The sequence below is a fragment of the Mytilus trossulus genome, chromosome 10 (genome assembly GCF_036588685.1).
Source record: "Mytilus trossulus isolate FHL-02 chromosome 10, PNRI_Mtr1.1.1.hap1, whole genome shotgun sequence".
Classification (NCBI taxonomy): domain Eukaryota; kingdom Metazoa; phylum Mollusca; class Bivalvia; order Mytilida; family Mytilidae; genus Mytilus; species Mytilus trossulus.
Genome location: NC_086382.1, coordinates 68,939,688 through 68,959,852, shown reverse-complemented (window position 1 = coordinate 68,959,852; position 20,165 = coordinate 68,939,688). Strand labels below are relative to the sequence as shown.

Below are 20,165 nucleotides of genomic sequence, written 5' to 3'. Positions count from 1 at the left end.
TTGGTCAAGAAATTAATATAATTTATGTTCTAGCACTTTATAAAGTTAATATTCTAGAAAAAAATTAAAATGACAAAATTACCGAACTCCGAGAAAAATCTAAACCGTAATCACAAATAGAAAACCAAAACCTCAATAACACCTAACAAATAGATAAGAAGTGTCATATTCCTGACTTGGTATATGCATTTTCATGTGTAGAAAACTGTGGATTAAACCTTGTTTTATAGCTAGCTCAACCTCTCATTGCTATGCCAGTCGCAAAAATTAGAATCTGTCTACCTGTATGTTGATGTGCATTTTATTCTAATCTGGAAAAAATAGCAAAATATGCAAACAATCAGTTTTTTGGATGCATTACACTCGGTTAAACAGTACAAATCCACTATAGTTTTCAGATGAATATTAACCCTATTTATTATATGTGCAGAGATTCCGCAACATCTTTCCTTTTAACTTATATTATTTTGTCACCTTCTGCAGAAACGAAGAAAATTATAATACAGTTTAGTTTTTAATAATCTGAAACTTAATTTATATAATTGTATAATTGTATAGTTCCAGTAAGGCTCTTATCTGTTGGAATTTGTATAGCATTGCTTCTACTCAAATAAAAGTTTAGTTTAGTTTAGACAGATTTTATTGTACAAAACAAATAGGTGAGTGACATTTTTCAAAAAGAATCCTAGTTAACGACTTTAATGCACCCACCTTACATACGGCTATATTAAATATCATTCGAAAGCTTATGGCCTGTACTTTCTGATTTGACCGGTCGTCAATAATTCGTACAGTGCAGTTTTCGTCAAAAGGTTGAAATTGAACATTTCTTTATTTTGTCAGAATTATATAAATTGCCATTTTCTGGTACTTGTATGGATTTATTTTCCTAAACATGATCTAAATCTTATAAAACAAATTACCATAATTCTAAACCAAATGCAAACTTACATGTTGATAGCATATTGATGCAGAATATAAAAAAGTAAAACAAGAAAAATTACAGAAGTCCATGTGAAAAATTCAAAACGGGAAATCTCTGAACTAATCACAAAACTAAAAATTGAAGCACATTAACGATCGGATAACAATAAGTTGGAATGATATCCCTCCAACATCATAAACATTGCTTGGTAGAATTAAGGAAGTTCGAATTTGCACATATGGAGGTTTTACGTGCAGGAATTTGTTTCATAATAGACATAGTCAAATAGACTTAAATAAAGTTATCTCTCAAAAATGTACAAGAAAATATCTACTTTTAAGCTTTCTAATAATATTAACTTAATCTCATTAACATGCAGATCTCTAATTTCGTTATCCTCATACAATTAATGAGCAGACGAGTCGTTAAAGATCTAAACTTTAACTCATAATTATAACTGTATACATACCATTTTGTACGTTTTATTCATAAACTTATAAATCACCTATTATTGTTGTCAGATCTTCGCACCAATAGAAACTCGAACGGGCAAAATATGACAATAAAGTGAGAAAATCACCAAATGTATCTGTCAGATATATAACTGAAAGATCAGTACACAACAAATGTCAACAAGCATAATTTAAGATTATATAACATAAAACCAATTTAAAAAAATGGATACATAAAGGCTGCAGTAGTATACCGCTGTTCAAAAGTCATCAATATATTGAAAGAAAATAAATCCGGATTACAAACTAAAACCGAGAGAAACACATCATCCAGCTGAGGCGTGTGTCTAGCGTGTACCTGTTCACTACACGCACGTAATACATACGCGCAAAGCACGTTTAACGCGCTACAGATACGTTTGAGACACGTTAAGGTCACGTTGAATACGCTTCAAGATCGTTCGACTTTACATAGAACGTATGCGTATGATAAGTATTTCACATCCAATAGTGTCATGAACAGTAACTCATAGTGAAATATGGTTAAAGGAGGTGATTAAATTTCAGAATTAAATATTGTCTAACTTAGTATTTCAATAAGCCAAAAGTCCAAGGACAACATGTTAATATGAAATTATAAAAGACACACGTGGGCCTCATGACAACTGATGCAGACTTCTGCAGCGCTCCCTTCATGTGGTTATCTTTCTATGATACATGACAAACAGGTCAATGCATTAATAGAGCGCACATATCATGAGGTAATACATACAATGATACACATATGTCCTTTTATGGGTATTATCACGAGACGAACAGCACACTATTATTTCCCCCTAGAATAGTAGCCCCTAGTTTCTCTAAATGAAACGCTATTTCCTAGTAAACTTCACTTAACTTTCATTTCCTGATGAACTTTCTATTCGTAAGTTGAAAAAAATATTATTTTGTGGACTATAAAGAAACAAAGGTAGGAAAGAGAATCGTTTCAAAATGCTATTCACAAATTTCACAATATGAAATTTATAACTTTAAGGACTGGTCAGTTGTTATCTTAAGTGAAGGGTTGCGCCAAAGCACTTAAGGAGGTGTCAAACGGGGGGGGGGGGGGGGAGGAGGGGGGGGCTTATTTCCTTCATTTCTGTATACTTTATTTTGTGCATTTTGTTTCATTTTTTTTAAGGTTTATGCTTCTGCTGTAGACAACGGATGCATTAAGTGTAACCCTTGTTTGTTTGTCAGCTCGTCTGAGCGTCCAATGTTTGTTTTTTCCACTCTTGCTTAAAAGAGGGGCGAAATATACCAGAGGTTAATTCAGGTTCATAGATCGAAAATAGACAGACAACGAAAGGACAAAAAAAGAAAAAAACAAACAGACAAACAATAGTACACAAAACACAACATAGAAACTGATCGGTAGATCTGATGTAAACCAATTTTTAAGAAACTTTTACATTTTCGAAGTTCGAATTGCAGTGTTGATTACAATTTATGAAACTCATACACATTGCTAAGAACACAAACTCGCAGACTTAAATATAATCTTGCAGTGCGCATGTTTAGTCTCTGACCGTTCTACAGTTATCCCCATTTATAACTTATAAAATTGAAATTTCATTTGTTTCCGCACATTTTATTTATTATTTTTTTGTAGAATTGTCAAAGAAAAAAGAAAATTATTAACAGAAAATAATGACCAGCAAGACAATAAATATAGATTCTTACATTGATACCACTAGTACTGGATTATTGGAATTATCCAATCGAGATAGTTCAATTATCAATTTTAAAGTCCGAGCCGTCTCGTCGAGGATTTTAAAATTTATAATTTATAACTATCGGAGTAACTATGCACATGTCAGAATCTGTTTTTCTAATGATTACAAATACATTTTCTTTTCTTGTTAACCATAAATCCCCTTCGTGTGCCTTTCACATCGCACGAAGTTGTAAATTTCATAAACACCTGTTAGCATATTTTGATTCATCCAGTAAGCTCAAAAGGCCATGTCCCTTAAAATCATCCAATAATCTTTTGAGATCACCAGCGACCACATGTTGATTAATTGTTTTTATACAATGGGTTCAGAAAGAGGTAAATTTCCATAGAATTAGAGAAATAAAATATAGAGTTGTTGTTTGACTATATATAAGAAATATTTGAGTAATACCATTGACATTTTTAATTTAAAAAAAACATTTTATCAGTGTCTTGATAATTGTTTTTTTATATTTATTTGACTTTATTGTGATTTTTTTATTTCTTTGTTGCATCTTGTTCTGGTAGATACACACACTTTAATAGAAAGTACAGTTTGTGTAACTTCCTTCTTTTTAAATTGAAACTAAGGCATGTGCTGCAATACTGAATTGTTGATAAGGTTTAAAACATTAGTTGGGACAAAATCGGAAATAGAAAATAACAAATATATCAGATTAAACATAACATAATATTGATGATTAGGATCAGCATAAATGAAAAACATGTTTAAAACGTGTAAAGCTAGATAATTAAATTTGGAACGGAAAGTGATGATGAAAACATAAGTTGTAAAAAAAATATGAAGGCGGCAAGTTTGACCTACTCGAGGAAAGTAGACCTAACCAGTAATGAGCAGGAAATATTTATTTGCTGCTTTTTTTGCAGCTGATTATCAGTTGACAAGAAATCATTCTGGTAAAAAAATAAAGGTCATATGAAAAAAATAACCATTAAATAATCAAATAAGATATAAAGGTCTGATGAATATTATTGCGATTAATTCAGTTGTGTTTGTTGTGTACTGGACACTTAACAGAAGTGTATTTGTAGGTAATAAACATTGATTAAGTTGGTATTTATCTTTTAACTATATAAAAACATATTGTCCAAATCTATGCTTTTATATGTTTTAAAACATATTTCGAAGACCTGTGATTTTTTTTATTCCAAACAGATATATAGTTTAAGATATTTTTATATGACACGGCAAGGGTGGTATACAGTGCATCCCTGAGCGAGACAAACACAATTAACTGACGTTGATTTTATGCTCAACCAACGAATAAATGACGTCAAATAACTACACCCAGAAATTATGTATCATACAATTGTTGATTTCTAAATGCTAGTGGTAATACTACAGCATGTCTATCTTCCACCAGGATTTTACATAAGCAGACGTTAGTGACATAACATTTGTCACAAGCAACATGGCTACATGGTATCAAGACGTATGATAAATGACGTTTTCTGCATTGAAAACATATAAATGCATCCCTGAGATCCTTATTCTCTTTCTTTAACTTTTGAATGCCTGTAAAAAATGATGTTAATGATTTACATGAATAATTTGTAATATCAATAATGTGGTCATTTTTATTAATTTCCTGTTTACAAAACTTTGATTTTTCGAAAAACTAAGCTTAAGGATTTCCTTATTCTAGGCATATATTACATTAGTCGTATTTGGCCCACCTTTTCATAATTTTGGATCCGCAATGCTCTTCATCTTTGTACTTGTTTGGCTTTAAAATATTTTAATATGAGCGTCACTGATGAGTCTTATGAAGACGAAACGCGTGTCTGGCGTATTAAATCATAATCCTGGTACCTTTGATAACTATTTGTTATTGTTTGTGTGTTTTAACAGCACTGCCAATGGTGAGAGGCTGGTTTAGGCACTCTAAACATGTTTCACATTCAGAAAAATCGTTCGTGTTTTTTTCCTTTTTCTTGAACTGTATTGTATACATTAGTTTTTTTGTTTGCTCGTTTTAATTATTGTCTGATTTCAAGTCTTTTGAAGCTGTTATACGGTAATATATTTTATTGCTGAAGGCTCTATGTGACATTTAATTGCTTTAACATTTGAAGTCTGGTGAAAAGTTATCTCATTGGCAATTATATATGTACCCCATCTATACATTGTATAGAAAAGTACATATTTGTTTGGAGGAAAACCATTATTGTTCTACAATTTAAAGTTTACCCACTCTATAAAAAGACAATTCTCACAACGAATAAGTACAATGTATTTTAGCAGAACAAAATAGACGATATGAAGAGCTGTATATGTTTTCGTTACTTTTCGTCTTAGGGAATTTTATCACAAGGACTGTGCATGTGTTGTTTTGTAATACATTATGAATTTCTAATGTTTTTTTCTTAGAACCGAGCACTATCAAGTTCGATTAATAATTTTATATCTATATTAATGTTTCTATCGTTTATTTAACATTCGAGGTTTTCTAGTTGTCAACTAAATAATTAAATAGATGGCGTCTAGACAAAGCTAAACATAAAAAAAGCTACATATCATACAGTCCATACCCTGTAAATAAACTCATCATAGAGACCAGGACTAACTTTTTTATACACGCCAGACGCACGTATTGTCTACAAAAGACTCATCAGTGACGCTCGAATCCAAAAAAAATAAAAAGGTCAAATAAAGTACGAAGTTGAAAAGCATTGAGGACCTAAATTCCTAAAAGTTTTGCCACATACAGCTAAGGTAATCTATGCCTGAGGTAGAAAAGCCTTAGTATTTAAAAAAAAATCAACATTTTGTAAACAGTTAATTTATAAATATAACCATATCAATGATAATTAAATTATATTTTTTATACTTGTTATAGTTTTGATTAATGTTTTACATTAATGTAATTTATTTTTGGATGTAACGCGTCTTCTGATTGGTTGACGTTATTTTGTTATGAGCCCATAGACATTATTTAGTCATGTGATCGCGACGTCATCAACGTTTTTTTCATAGTTTTCTACGGTTGAAATAGGAACTTAGAATTAAATTATAAGAAATGAATGTAATATTTTTTCTGTCTATTCGAAATAATATAAAAAATTTGGTGCACACTGTTAAATAACCCGCTACGCGCTTTATTCAGTGTGCACCACATTTTTTATGTTATTTCTTCATAGACTGAAAAAAATATTACAGTCATTCCTTAAATAAATCAAATATGAGAATTTGAGCCAAATCAATGAACATTAATTTGACAGCTAGTGTCCCTTAAAAGAAGGAGAGGATGCATGATTATTTTTCTTAAGTTCAATCTCTGAAAAAAAAATCTTGATTGAACCTAAACATGATTTAAATATCCTCATTTAACTTTTTGTTTAAAAAAGTAGAAACATTCAAGAAAACAAATGACAGTTTGTAACACATCTTACATGTACTCACGTATGAATTTGCAGAATGGAGAAGTTCGGTGATGTATTTCTAAAGGATTTATAATTCCGTGAATGCTACCCACTTCTAATATTGAAGCGCACTCATAACACTGAATTATATTTCCATTAACAAGTATATACCCAGCTTCTGCGAGATGCTTTGGCCACATATTAACAGTTGGTGTCCAGTTGTGAAACGTATTAAGTCTATAATTAATGTATGAAAAACGTTTTGAATATCTTTGAAGTGCACATTTTGAATTGTCCGCTGTATCTATATCCCCATCAGTAAGATCATAGCCGTTCCTGCTCGTTTCCGTTCTTTCATCAATTCCTGCCTTCATTTGCAACTAAGAGAGTGTGAAATATAATACAACAACATCAACTGCTGTACCCTTATTTTGACAAATAATAAAATTATTATGCCGAATTATCCCAGACATAGATAATCTTAGCCGTATTTAGCACCAATCTTTAGAATTTTCGGTCACCAATGATCTATAACTTTGTACTTGTTTTGCTTTCTTTACTTTTTTTATATGAGCGTCACTGGTGAGTCTTAGGAAGATGGAACGCACTTATAGTGTATTACATTATAAGCCTGATCCTCAATGTTCCTGTATTTATTTGAACTGTAGCCCTGTCATGTAATGTTGTCTAACATTGCCAAATAAGCATGAGGTTTAGCTAGCCGCAAAATTAGTTCCAACTCACAATTGTTTACTTAAAATGTCCAGTACTAAGTCAGAACATGGCCAGTGTTATATTATAGTTCGTTTATATAGGTGTTATAATTAAGTGTTGTATTTCTGTTGTGCCGTAGTTCTCCTCTCATATTTGATGTGTTTCACTCAGTTTTAGTTTGTAAATCTGATTTGTTTTTTCTCGATCGATTTATGAATTTCGAACAGCGGTATACTGCTTTTGCCTTTATTATATTAGGGCGATTCTATATTGATAATTTTAATTCTCAAATCCAATGGCGTAAATATAATTTTGATAAAGTGCAGTAAATTTGTTACTTTTGTAATACAATTAAGACATGCAATAACATTAACGGTACCAATTTTCCTGCATCAGATGCGCATTTCGACAATACATGTCTTTTCAGTGATGTTCGTGGCCAAAATGTTTAACGTTTTCCTCCTGGTATAGGACATTTCATTTTCGTGCCTTTGAACACCAATATACTAATATCAATGTACTAACATAGGATTTTTTTTCCAACAAAATGTTTTGCTTTTCTTTTCATATCTGCATTTGATTTGGAAGATTTTGATATAATACGTCATACTTGTATGTTAGGCATTATCTATGCATATGAATGTACCTAATATATACAATGAATATGGGTTTCCTTTGTGTTTTGATAAATCTTACTTTGAGTCACTTCTGCTCATGACCATCAGGCTCCTTACTGCAAATAGAAATATAAAAAAGATACTTTTACTATACAGGTAATGAATGGTTATATGATACACGATATTTTGCTTTCAAATCAATAACAACAATTTCATAAATATTCTTATTCCAAGATTGTAACAATGCGAAATACGAACAAACAAATTAAAAAAAATCTACAATCCTTTCAATTGAAATACCTCACTGATTTATAGTTCTGTTCATTCGTAGGAGATATATACAATTTTGAACATATCATTGTTTGTAATTAGACAAGTTATGTTTATGTGTTATGCATTTAAGTGGCTTTGACCGCTTCTACTATTACTGACTCAACTACATGTATTGAACAATTCTGGAAAATTTTCTAAACATTGTTGACCTCTCACTAACTTTCATGAACCACGTAATTGGGGAAATTGTTTTTCAGAATATGCGTTACACTCCCGATCAAATGAGATCATGCATCACCCACGTAATTTTTTTTCGGTACGGTTATTGATGCTCTATATTTAGCATGTTGTGTTATATTTGATAAACTATTTTTTGTCTTTTGATATTTTTTTGTTTGTTTTGGGGATTTTCAGTTTGCGTTCGACTAGTACTTATAGTTATAAGTTATCAATTTGATGCTTTGCTTTGCGTCTCTGTCTTACATAGTTATCTATGAATTTACGAATATATCTCAATGTTAGCAACAGTAGTTTGCCGATGTTTAAACCATATACATCATTATCAACAATGGTAAAAACTGTTATAAATACCCTTACCACTAAGTTGTTGCTCTTTCTATTTATATTCTTCAATGGAAAATTCAGTTTCCTCTTGCCATCCTACGCGTGATTGATGAAGTTCAATGCGCTACATGATAGGTATGATGACATCTTTTGCTAGCTCCTATTAAAATAATATAATGAATTAAATAGCTAGTTTGAATTTTTGTCGAGATTTATCAACCCAGGATTTAGTGAAAATCGTGCCTATCAGTCTTGAATGTTCCTTGTAGTTGTTTGTAACTGTCATTTGTATTGTTGTGGTTTTTCTTTCTTTTTCTTTTCTGACTAATGCATTTAAATATCTATTTCTCTCGAATTATTAGCAAACACTACCTTTCCCTAACCGGTTGGTTAGTAATTATTTTTATAAAGACGTTCATGCATCATATAAATATAACGGAATTTGTTGAGACTGTCGTATAAAGTGAGAGGTTTAGCGCTATTAAACCAGGTTCAATCCACCATTTCCTACATTTGAAAATTTTTGAACCAAGTTTGCCGTATGGAATTCCCGTTTTGATTTTCCTCTGTGTTCAATAATGTTGTGACTTTACTTTTTATGACGTCATTTTTTCTTGCTTACTTTAAATCATGCACGAATAGAGTCGAAAATGTCTGACGACTTCATGTACACATACAAAAAGAACATTCTTTGGACGATCATTTATAAAGAAGTGTAACAGTGTACACAAAATGTGAGAAAACTGATCCTATCACAGCATCTCATCCAATACGACATTCTCCACTCAATTTAATTTTTATAGGTATGCCCGTTTGTTGATGCTTCTCATTTCTCATTTTTATATATAGATACAACAGTTGGAATTCCTGCTTTTATTCTTTAACATTACTCATTTTGGTGCCCCCTGTAGTCTTATTCGGTGTGAGTAAAGGGTCCTCATTGGAGGTTGACACTTTATCACATAGTCTTATATCTTTTAACAATCTATATGTATCTTTCCATATTTTACCTTGACTGCATAGGCTATTGAATATCTTTGTAGCATACAATAGACCCGAACTATTAACTAAGTTTAAATAAAGGCAACAGACCGACCGCAAATAAAGTCCTTAATGTGTTTGAGAAACTCAGTCGTCTAGTAAACGTAAGGCTCATAAAAATGATGGCCACTTTAGCTTTTTGAAAAGGTACTACTAGTTCTAAATATAGACCATTCCAAATATAGATTTTTACTTCCTGGTTTAAGTTGTTTACATGAATGAAACACAAAAATCCTTTCTATCAATGACTTTTAGCTCATTACTCAATCCCATCCCAAGCAGAGAAGAAAAGCTAAATGGTAAAACTAAAGACTAATAAAATTTCAAATATATCTTCAGGTTGTTTTTCTTTTTGGAATTTTTACTAAACATCGTATAACCATAGAATATATTAAACATTAAATAATATTTGATAAGGTTGTATTTATAAATAAGTTTCTGAAAAAAAACCAAAGCGGTTTCTTTTTTAATCATATTAGGTGCTGTTTGCCAATCAAATAATTATGGCTACCTGATAATCAATTACTATGTCTAGAAATATATTCTTACATTATTATATTTTACTTCATATTGATAATTGTGAATTAATGATCAATGTTAAATAAAACTTATATAAATTAAACCATATGTATACCTCATCTTACTCAAACGTTTACCCCTTATGCTATTTATGTTTGTTTCGTTATTTAAATACCTGTTTGTTTTACGTCATTATCTATTTTTATATTATGAGATAGTGGTATGATGCATTATGTGTCATATTATATTTAGGATTGTTTATAGCGGTGCATGGTTATTTGAATATAAACAAGCAAGCCCATTCTAGTATATTTTAATTATTTATAAACAAATTCCAATTAGAATAGCCGTATCAGTACTTACAATACATATGTATGCATAACGTAGTTTTTTGTTAAATTTTATTTTAAGTTGTTTGTGCAAATTATAGGAAGGACATAGAAAGATGACTTTGATATCGATCAAACAGAAAGTAAACCTTGAAATAGGTTATTTTTTATTGTCTATAGCATACAAGAACAAACAGTCTCATTTTTTTTTTAATCATATAAGAAAATAAAAACACTGTCTTTTATTAAAGTGTATAATGAAGTTCGTGGGAGTGAGTCATCTTGATTGAATTCTATGATCTATTGTGGTTTTTAATTTGCATTTCAAAACATTATTGAGCATCCTCCCGTGAGCCTCTTTTCATTAATGGTGTTAATCGAAAACAGGAAATCCATCACATTTAAAAAAAAAATATGTTTTCAATATTTGCAAAATTAATATAGCAAAAAAAAGTACTCCAGCCTGCTAAATTGTAGATTTTGTCCCTATCACTTATCTGAATATTATATCACTGATTTTAGTATGTTGTGTCATAACAGGTTGAGCACTTGCTTCATATAAAAGTTTATTATATTCCGCTGGGTATATTTCTTGATTATTTATTGACATGAGAGGTCGGTCAAAATAAGCCATATACGTTTTGCTACCCTTTACCTTGTAAACGTCACACACGTTTATCTAGCTTACAGGTCGTCAATAAGGTTACGCTTACAATGTTGATCTTTAAAATATGTTTATTCTAGTCTCTTTCTTTCTCACAATTAGATACTGCTTATATTTGACTACCTGTAGGGTAAATATAAAAACACTCTATATTTGAATACCTTATACCAAATTTCAATAACATAAGTCTAGTATGTGTTCATGTCATAAAAACGCATATTAAGGCAAATGAAAAAAACGAATTTGGGTGTAGATTGGATTATTTTATAGATTTTTAGCCAGTTATTTGTACTACAGTAATGAACATAAAATACTGATTCTCGTTTGTATAATATGGCTTACCCAATACCATAACATATAACAGTCTTTAAATCTTTAAATCTTTAAAATTAATTTAGTCTACCAGATAATAAAATATTATTCGTAATTAGTTTTATACTAAGTAATCAATGTTGACTTTTATTTAAGTATTATTGTCATGTCTAAAAAAAAAATCATCAATCATTTGTGTGAGTCCATTATCAAATATAGGATGCAGTTTGATTTCTAATGAGATAACTTGCAACTAGTGTGGATTCATTGATCGGGGTTGCTTATATTTGAGGTACTCTTATCAGATTTTAGTTGGCTTATTGTAAAACGACTATTCATGTAAGGAAACCACAAACACGTTCATCTCAAACTTAGGAAAATCATCAACGGAAAGTCCCTAATCAAATGGCAAAATTAGACACACAATTGGAATGGATTACAACTGACATATTATTGACTTGTAGCATACATTGCTTTATGTAGAAAACCTGTTTTTAAGGAAACACCTGTATTGTCGAAATGCACATCTGGTGTAGTTGGTACTTTGAATAATATTTCTCCTATATTGTGAAGATATTAACTTATTGTCAAAATTAAGTTTTACTAGAAATACATGTTCATCGAATGTATTACTGAAACCATACACTATTTATCCATCAGTGTTGGTCTTGATCTATTACAATATTAAACATTTATCGAATGAGCAGAAGATGATGCCACTGAAACATAAATCACGTCATTGTGTCCTAATATTTTTGCCAAAGGAGGGCACACGATTTTATTTGCCACATCATGAGCGGTGTTTTTTTGGTCTGCTTCATTTTAGGCTGTTGTTTGTACTTTGGACTTTGTCTTTACACTATGGAGCTGTCTGGGTTTTTTAATAACATATTTTTGTCAATATAAGCCTCATGTTACTCATACATATGAAAGAGCACTTATTTTACTGTTAATAATTTCAGATTTAAAAAAAAATCGCTGAAACTAAATATGGCCCAAAATCAAGGATATGCAATGACCTCTCCTCCACAACAGTCGAGTCAGTTCCAGGCCCCACAACAGCAACAGCATACCACTGTGATCATTAACCAACCAAGTGTTCCCACTAATCCATTACTTGTTGGTACTGTACAGGGAACCAGAGAGTGGTCAAGTGGACTCTTAGATTGTTCTGATGATATCGGAAGCAGTAAGTTAATAACTTATGATCATGGATATGTCTGAATATATACAACTACAACACACAACTTGTTTTGAAAAACCTAAAGGAGACAACAAGAATAATTAATCAATCACCAAAGGTTAAAAAAAAATAATAACCAACTGTGGTCTGAACAACTCCTAATATTTGGTATGAACATGACTATATTGGTTCGAGGATGAATAGTCAACTAATTGTGTTAAAGGTTTAAATACCTGAAAACTTAATATGCCTCTTTACACGGCCGACACTCGGCTAACCGAGAGATAGGTCAGTTAATCTATATTGAGTATGCGGCTATATCGGCGGTGGGTCTGTTAATCGGGTTGGCTAAAGTCTGTTAATCAGGTGTTATCGTGAAAATCAGTGCAAGGTCAGCCTGTTTCATTGTATAACTTTTTAGTTATATTTATATCATAAAAACTATTCATGTCTGACAAAATGATTTGGAGTACTGAATCCAGGGGTGTGATTATTTTTTTTCTAGCTTCAATAAACGATCTATAAAATGAAAAGGCGAGTTACTCATCAGTAAATTTATACACATTTTACACACACACAATGTACACAAAAATGACAAGTTGGTTGAGTTTACTTGCATGCAATCTTTTGAACATCGAAAAAAGACTGGCATTATGTTTGTTTACCATATTAACATCAATATGTGAAAAATCTACACGAAAAACGGTATTTTGGTGACATAAATCATTTTTTTTATAAAAATATGGTCAGTTAATTGGTCGGATGTATAAAACTCGGTCTGTTAATTGGTCTATTAAGAGTTATGAATGACATTACAAGTATAATTTAATTGCTATATGGGGTGTTATCTGAATAAAGAGATAGGCCCAATATTAGTGGCTAGAATAAATGGAAACAACACATAAACAATGAAACATAAGTTTAGACAATGGAATCTGAAAATTGATAGAAATAATTTAAAAAAGTGTTAAATCAAAGTAATATTAATTTCATCAAAGAATGGTCGCATATATCATGTGGATTATGTTTCGTTGATATGAATTGCACCAATTTGTCATTTACATAGTTAACAAGTACATAAATCAGAGATAAACTTCGTAATGTTTTGATTTTTTTTATCAAATGAACTGAAATATGTTTCAAACATATAATACAAACAAATATAATAGACAAACCTTTCAACATCAACCTTTCTCTACACCACCTTGAAGGTCACTCGATAGAAAAACAAGCACGTTTGCGGACTGCGAGTCGGCTAAATGACTAACGATATCATAGGAATACATCATTACTCGAAAAATAAAATTAATAGTATGCATTTATTGTGATTTACAGGAATATAAAATTGTCTTGTTGTTACACATTAAATCAGCACCCAACACTAATATAAAAAAACTTACTAATGTCTATTTCTTGTTTAGAACCACGGTTTAGAACTTGGTACAGACATTTCCTTAGGCGGCAGAAAATGAGAATGATGACTCGGTACAAAGGAAAATACATACCGGAAATAAACTCCTCATAGATACCAATATTGAAATTTGATATTTGCGCCTTATATTTACGCCAGACACGCATTTCGTCTACGAAAAATGTTTAATCGACCAAAATCAAAGTTGAAAAAGGTATAGAGGGGGGTTGATATCTCATAAACATGTTTATCGCCTCCCGTTTTTGCGCCTGTCCCAAGTCAGGAGCCTTTGGCCTTTGTTAGTCTTATATAATTTTTAATTTTAGTTTCTTGTGTTTAATTCGGAGTTTATTATGACGTCCATTATCACTGTCCTTGTATGTATAATTTTTAAGGGGCCAGCTGAAGGACGCCTACGGGTGCGGGAGTTTCTCTCTACATTGAAGACCCATTAGTGGCCTTTGTCTGTTGCCTGTTCTATGGTTGGGTTGTTGTCGCTTTGACACATTCCCCATTTCCTTTCTCAATTTTACCTTTGTATTTCGACGTACTTCAAACTTATGCAACGCGCTTTGAACGATTGCTAAGCGTTCCTATTGCGTGCAACTAACGTATACCGACTTTGTCAGTTTTCTCTGTACGTTTGTGCACGCTGGTCTGTCCGCCAATGTGTGACGCCAGCATAAGGTTATCTATGAGGTAGAAAAGCCTTAGTATTCCAAAGAAAACGCATGTAATTTAACCAGCTGAATTGCAACACATGACAGATTCATAGATGTTACAGACTTTGAACAGACAAAAAAATAAGGCTGATTGATAACTTGGCGTAAATAACAAATGCATGCGAATTCGAGCGGCCAATCAGTCAATATAACGCTTATTTGTCAGAAGTGACACACCCTTTTAATGAAATGCAGAGAAAATTTTTTTTAAATAAAAGTGCTCTTTCTATAAGGATACTGTTGCACCGTATTGTAATTTTTTCGTCATAAGTACATCTCATCTTTTTCAGTGTGAAAATATAAACTCAAGGTAGTAAGACTATTGTCGTGGCTAAATAACTCTTAACTGACACGATTTAAATTGTCCAACCCATTAACAGACTGTATTCCCCTAATATTCATTAAAATGTGGTATAACTCAACTTATATAACAATTATGAAATATTTATCAATGACAATTGATTTTTTAGAACCAAACTACTACTTTGTGTTCTTTAAATCATATCTAAAAATGGTTTTTGGCCTTTTATCTAAAATATTGCTATGCGTACAAGCATAAAAACCACATACTTGCGCGACGCCTTTTCGTTTTACTTGAAATTGCGCAGGCTATGCGTTTTTTTTAATGGTGGAAAATGTTCTATGATAGATATCATTTTGTCAGACACTTTTCTTTTTTTGCTGTGATTCTCATAATGTGCCAAAATATCTGTATATTTAACAGAGTTTAACATTAAATTGTGAGTTTTACTCTTAACAGAAGTATAACCAACCCGATTAACAGACCCACCGCCGATATAGCCGTATACTCAATATATATTAACCGACCTATCTCTCGGTTAGCCGAGTGTCGGCCGTGCTTTAGTTACAACTTTATCATTGGTTCGAAATAACCGTGTTTACATGGATGCCCTATTGACGGTTAATAATGAAATTTTATGATAACAGATTTTACAAAGATTTGTGCTGCTGCATTAATCTTACTGACCAATTTCTGCCGAAGAATAATTCTTGGGAATATCTTTTTTTTTTTTTTTTTTTTAAATATATACAGATATGAATTTATTTCTCCCAAGTCGTACTTTCGTGTTGATTTGTATTTTTGTTATTTAATGTTTGCTTGGTTTGCGTTATATCTTGGTTCAAGATTTTTTTGTATGTACCCCCTATGATAAGTGTTTAGTCTAGCGGTAAACTGTCACAGTTTCTCGTACTGCTGAAACAAAATTAGGATACGTAAAGGTAACTGTGTATGTTTATTATTTAACGCCATTTTGTCTCATTTGTTTTACATTGATTTACAAATTGTATTTATATTTTCTACATTGGCTATTGGTAAAGAGGGAGGTTGAGCTCTCATCAACATATTTAACCCCGCCGCAATTTTGCGCCTGTTCCAAGTCATGAGCCTCTTGCCTTTGTCAGTCTTGTATCATTTTTAATTTTTAGTTTCTAATGTATAATTCAGTTCGGAGTTATGTATAACGTCCATTATCACTGTACTAGTATACATATTTCTTAAGGAGCAAGATGAAGGACACCTATAGGTTCCGGAGTTTCTGGCTACACTGAAGACCCATTGGTGGCCTTCGGCTGTTGTCTGCTCTATGGATGGGTTGTTGTCACTTTGACACATTCCCTATTTCCTTTCTCAATTTTATTGATAGTCTAGGTTTACCTGTTTTGTCAATATTTTATTGTGCCGCATTAATCCATTTTAAGTGATATATTTGAATTGTGGCTTTCTAGGATGTTATGTTACACTACTGTTGCAAGTTTGGGTGAGGGTTGTCGCCTGTAAAATATTTGTAAATCGCTGCATTTGATCCTATACTAAGTCAAGAACCCGTTGTTATGTGGATGTCGTTTGTTGATGTGGTTCATTAGGGTTTCTCTTTTTTATGTAGATTAAAACTGTTTGTTTGCCTGATTAATTTTGTTTACACAATCTGGTTTTGCCCTTTATAGCTTGCTGTTCTGCGTCAGCCAAAGCTCCGTGTTGAAAGCCTTATTTTGACCTAAAATGGTTTACCTTTCACAACTGGTGATTTTTATAGAGATGAACACATACCACATCATCTATATCTAATTAATGATTTGCTTCTAAATAATTTCGCTTTCGTCCTACATGACAAAAATGAGGGTCACAATCTTTCTTTCCCTGTGAAGTTAAAACACCATCATTAAAACCCATAATAGAACAACCTATGATAAGATTTTGTCGTCAACACAGTACAGATTTTTTTTCTTTATTAGAAAATGGATGCTACATTAGTCATAGTTTTTACAGTACTGATATATTTTCATAAAATTAAGTTATTGCATAAGATTAAACTACCGTTTAACAATCGTATAACTACCATTGCATAGTATAAATCCATCTTCAATTTTTGTATTGGCATCCACGTTACCTTTTGTGAGAGGCAATATTATTTAAGAGTTTAATATAAGAAACTCTTGCTTCAGGAGCGAGATATATATATCACTTACATTTCAACACATGTTACATGATGTGTTTTTGCTTGTAGTGGCGTTTACCTGTTTCTGTTACCCTTGTTCAGTCTGTACTATTGGGAGCAGAATAGGAGAAAGTTGGTTCACACTTTGTTTTGTACCGGCTGCAGACATCACTTACAGGACCAGAATAAGGACTCTTGGAGGAATAAGGGTAGGTCAATATAGAAAGAAAATGTTGTATGATTGCCAATATACCAACTCTCCACAATACATCAAATTGACACAGATATTACCAAATATGTGTAACCATACGGCCATTAACAATGAACAAAGCCTATGCCGTATAGTCAGTAAAAAATGCCGCGTAATCACAAATGTAAAACATTTCACACGAAAAAAATAACGGCCTACTTTATGTTCAAAATAAAGAACAACACAAATGAAGGCACCTCCATGTAACATGGCACAGTGGCGGTGCAACAGCACAACACTAGAGCACGAGCTATCCCAAAGATAAATGACAAAACATTTATAAATTGCTTCAAATGTAACTCTTACAAATTCTTTGAAATCACGAGTTTGTAAATTGAGACGCATCCATTGATAGAAATCACTTCGCTTAATATCCAGTTCATTGTTGATATTGAATTGGCGTCCATATGTTCTTCGTGTTCCATATCTTAGAAGATATCAATCTCTTTTTAATATTTCCTGTATGGATTGAAACAAATGCCAAAATAAAAATTAAAAAAATGTTTGTGAAGATTGATATTGTAAAATATTGTACATTTCAGGGTGATATGTTTTCTGACTGCATGTCCGTTACATGTTGTCCAGCATGTGCCGCTTGTCAGGAGCAACGAGAACTCACAACTATGGGACTTTAAATAGTTGGTATTGATTGCGCTAGGGGAGGTGACTTAGTCAAATGTATAAAGTATCACATGGCTTCGATTTATTTGTTCCATAATGCTTTCTTTGAAAACAAAATTGCTACTTGTGTAAAATGTTTGTTTGTTTTCTAAATTTATTGACTATATTTGTATCTAATAAAAAGAGCTTATGTATTGATTCTTAATAAAGCAACTAATTTTGAACATATTGCTTTAGTTTTACGTTTGTATGTTATATGCTACTTCTTTTAAATTTAGTTTTACTGTGCGTATAATTTTGTGTTTTTTACAGTGGCTAGAGATATTGGGCAAGGGTTGAGATCTTAGAAACATGTTAAACTCCGCCGCCTTTGTGCGCCTGTCCACAGTAACGAGCATCTGGTCTTTTGTAGTCATGTATGACTTTTGATTTTAGTTTCTTGTGTATATTTCGGTGCAGACACGAATTATTATTGATATGGTCATATTTATAAATTACCTGTTTATAAAACTTGTGAATTTTTGAAATATTAAGACTCGTTTACCTCAAGAATAGATTACCTGAGCTGTATTTGGCAAAACTTTAAGGAAATGTTGTCTTCAATTTTCTTTAACTTCGTTCTTAATTTTCGCCTTTTTAACTTGTTTTGGATTCGAGCGTCACTGAGCATCTTTTCTTGACGTAACGTGCGTCTGGCGTAAATACAAAATTTAATCATAGTATCTATGATGAGTTTAACTATTAACCAACAGAATTGTGTTGATGTTGTTCTATAAGACATTATGTTTAATTTATTTTTTTAAACTAGTACTTTCAAACAAGACATTTTAAAGTCATTCCAAGTCTTTCTGTCAATCTTCAGACTTATCCACTGCAGTAAATCCAGAATTGATAACACAATTTGCAATTGATTGCAGTCTTTTCTTGGCAAACCTTTTAGGAATTGATGGTCCTCAATGTTCTTACATGTACTTCGTACTTTAGATTTGAGCTTCAATGAAAGTCTTTTGTAGACGAAACGCGTGTCTGGCGCAAATACATAATAATCCTGGTATCTGTGATGAGTTAATGCCCTATCTGTGTGGTTAACATTATTTTCTAGCGAAAACAAAGATTTTTTAGAAGTAACACTTTTTACAGGTTATGGATATTCTACCAATTATCTCTTCAAAAAGATAAATAAATTAAAAAAAAAATTAAAAGAAAATACCGAACTATAAGGAAAATACAAAACGGAAAATCAGTAATCAAAGGACAAAATCAAAATCTTAAACGCACTTTACGAATGGATAACAGCTGACTTGGAACAGGCATGTTCTTATGTAGAAAATGGTGGGTTAATATAAAAAAGAAGATGTGGTATGATTGCAAATGAGACAAGTACCCACAAAAGACCAAAAATGACACAAACATTAACAATTCTAGGTCATCGTACGGCCTTCAACAATGAGCAAATCCCTTATCGCATAGTCAGCTATAAAAGGCCCCGATAAGACAATGTAAAACAATTCAAACGAGAAAACTAACGGCCTTATTTATGTAAAAACAATGAACGAAAAACAAATATGTAACACATAAACAAACGACAACCACTGAATTACAGGCTCCAGACTTGGGACAGGCACATACATAAATAATGTGACGGGGTTAAACATGTTAGCGGGATCCCAACCCTCCCCCTAACCTGGGACAGTGGTATTACAGTACAACATAAGAACGAACCATGAGAATCAGTTGAAAAAGGCTTAACTCATCAGATAGACAAAAAATACAAGTGCAAGCCTAATTTTATAGCTAGCTAGACCTATCACTTTTATGATAGACGCATACAATTGAAAAATATTGACAACGATGTGTGAACAAAACAAATATACATGATTTGTATAAGTGTCAAAAATGGGGTACATCAGTCTCAGTGTGTCATAAAAAACTCAAACAAAAGCAGTGTATTCAACAAAAGAATATC

The 20,165-nt window shown here is 32.0% G+C and overlaps 1 protein-coding gene and 1 long non-coding RNA gene across 3 annotated transcripts; one reads left to right on the top strand and one right to left on the bottom strand.

The window, feature by feature from the left end:
- The first annotated feature begins 2,241 nt into the window (after positions 1-2,241).
- LOC134688416 (placenta-specific gene 8 protein-like) lies at positions 2,242-18,427 on the top strand. Its single transcript, XM_063549122.1, has 4 exons — positions 2,242-2,347; positions 12,516-12,742; positions 17,398-17,537; positions 18,121-18,427. Exons 2-4 carry the CDS (start codon positions 12,544-12,546, stop codon positions 18,211-18,213), a joined length of 432 nt encoding a protein of 143 aa, XP_063405192.1. The 5' UTR covers positions 2,242-2,347; positions 12,516-12,543; the 3' UTR covers positions 18,214-18,427.
- Positions 4,129-10,392, bottom strand: LOC134688418 (uncharacterized). 2 transcript variants are annotated; one of them, XR_010101814.1, is made up of 5 exons: positions 10,279-10,361; positions 8,722-8,848; positions 7,931-7,967; positions 6,561-6,900; positions 4,129-4,673 (listed from the first exon to the last, which is right to left on the bottom strand). It is a non-coding gene; the product is annotated as an uncharacterized LOC134688418 (long non-coding RNA). The 2 variants fall into 2 exon arrangements; XR_010101813.1 differs by lacking the exon at positions 10,279-10,361 and adding an exon at positions 10,364-10,392 and having other exon boundaries at positions 4,130-4,673.
- Positions 18,428-20,165: the final 1,738 nt, after the last annotated feature.

Bases quoted from the DNA above. Each gene is read 5' to 3' on its own strand.
- LOC134688416 (XM_063549122.1), top strand. From the start codon at position 12,544: ATGGCCCAAAATCAAGGATATGCAATGACCTCTCCTCCACAACAGTCG. The intron at 12,743-17,397 runs GTAAGTTAATAA...TTTTGCTTGTAG, and splicing joins TTCTGATGATATCGGAAGCA to TGGCGTTTACCTGTTTCTGT. The intron at 17,538-18,120 runs GTAGGTCAATAT...TGTACATTTCAG, and splicing joins GGACTCTTGGAGGAATAAGG to GGTGATATGTTTTCTGACTG.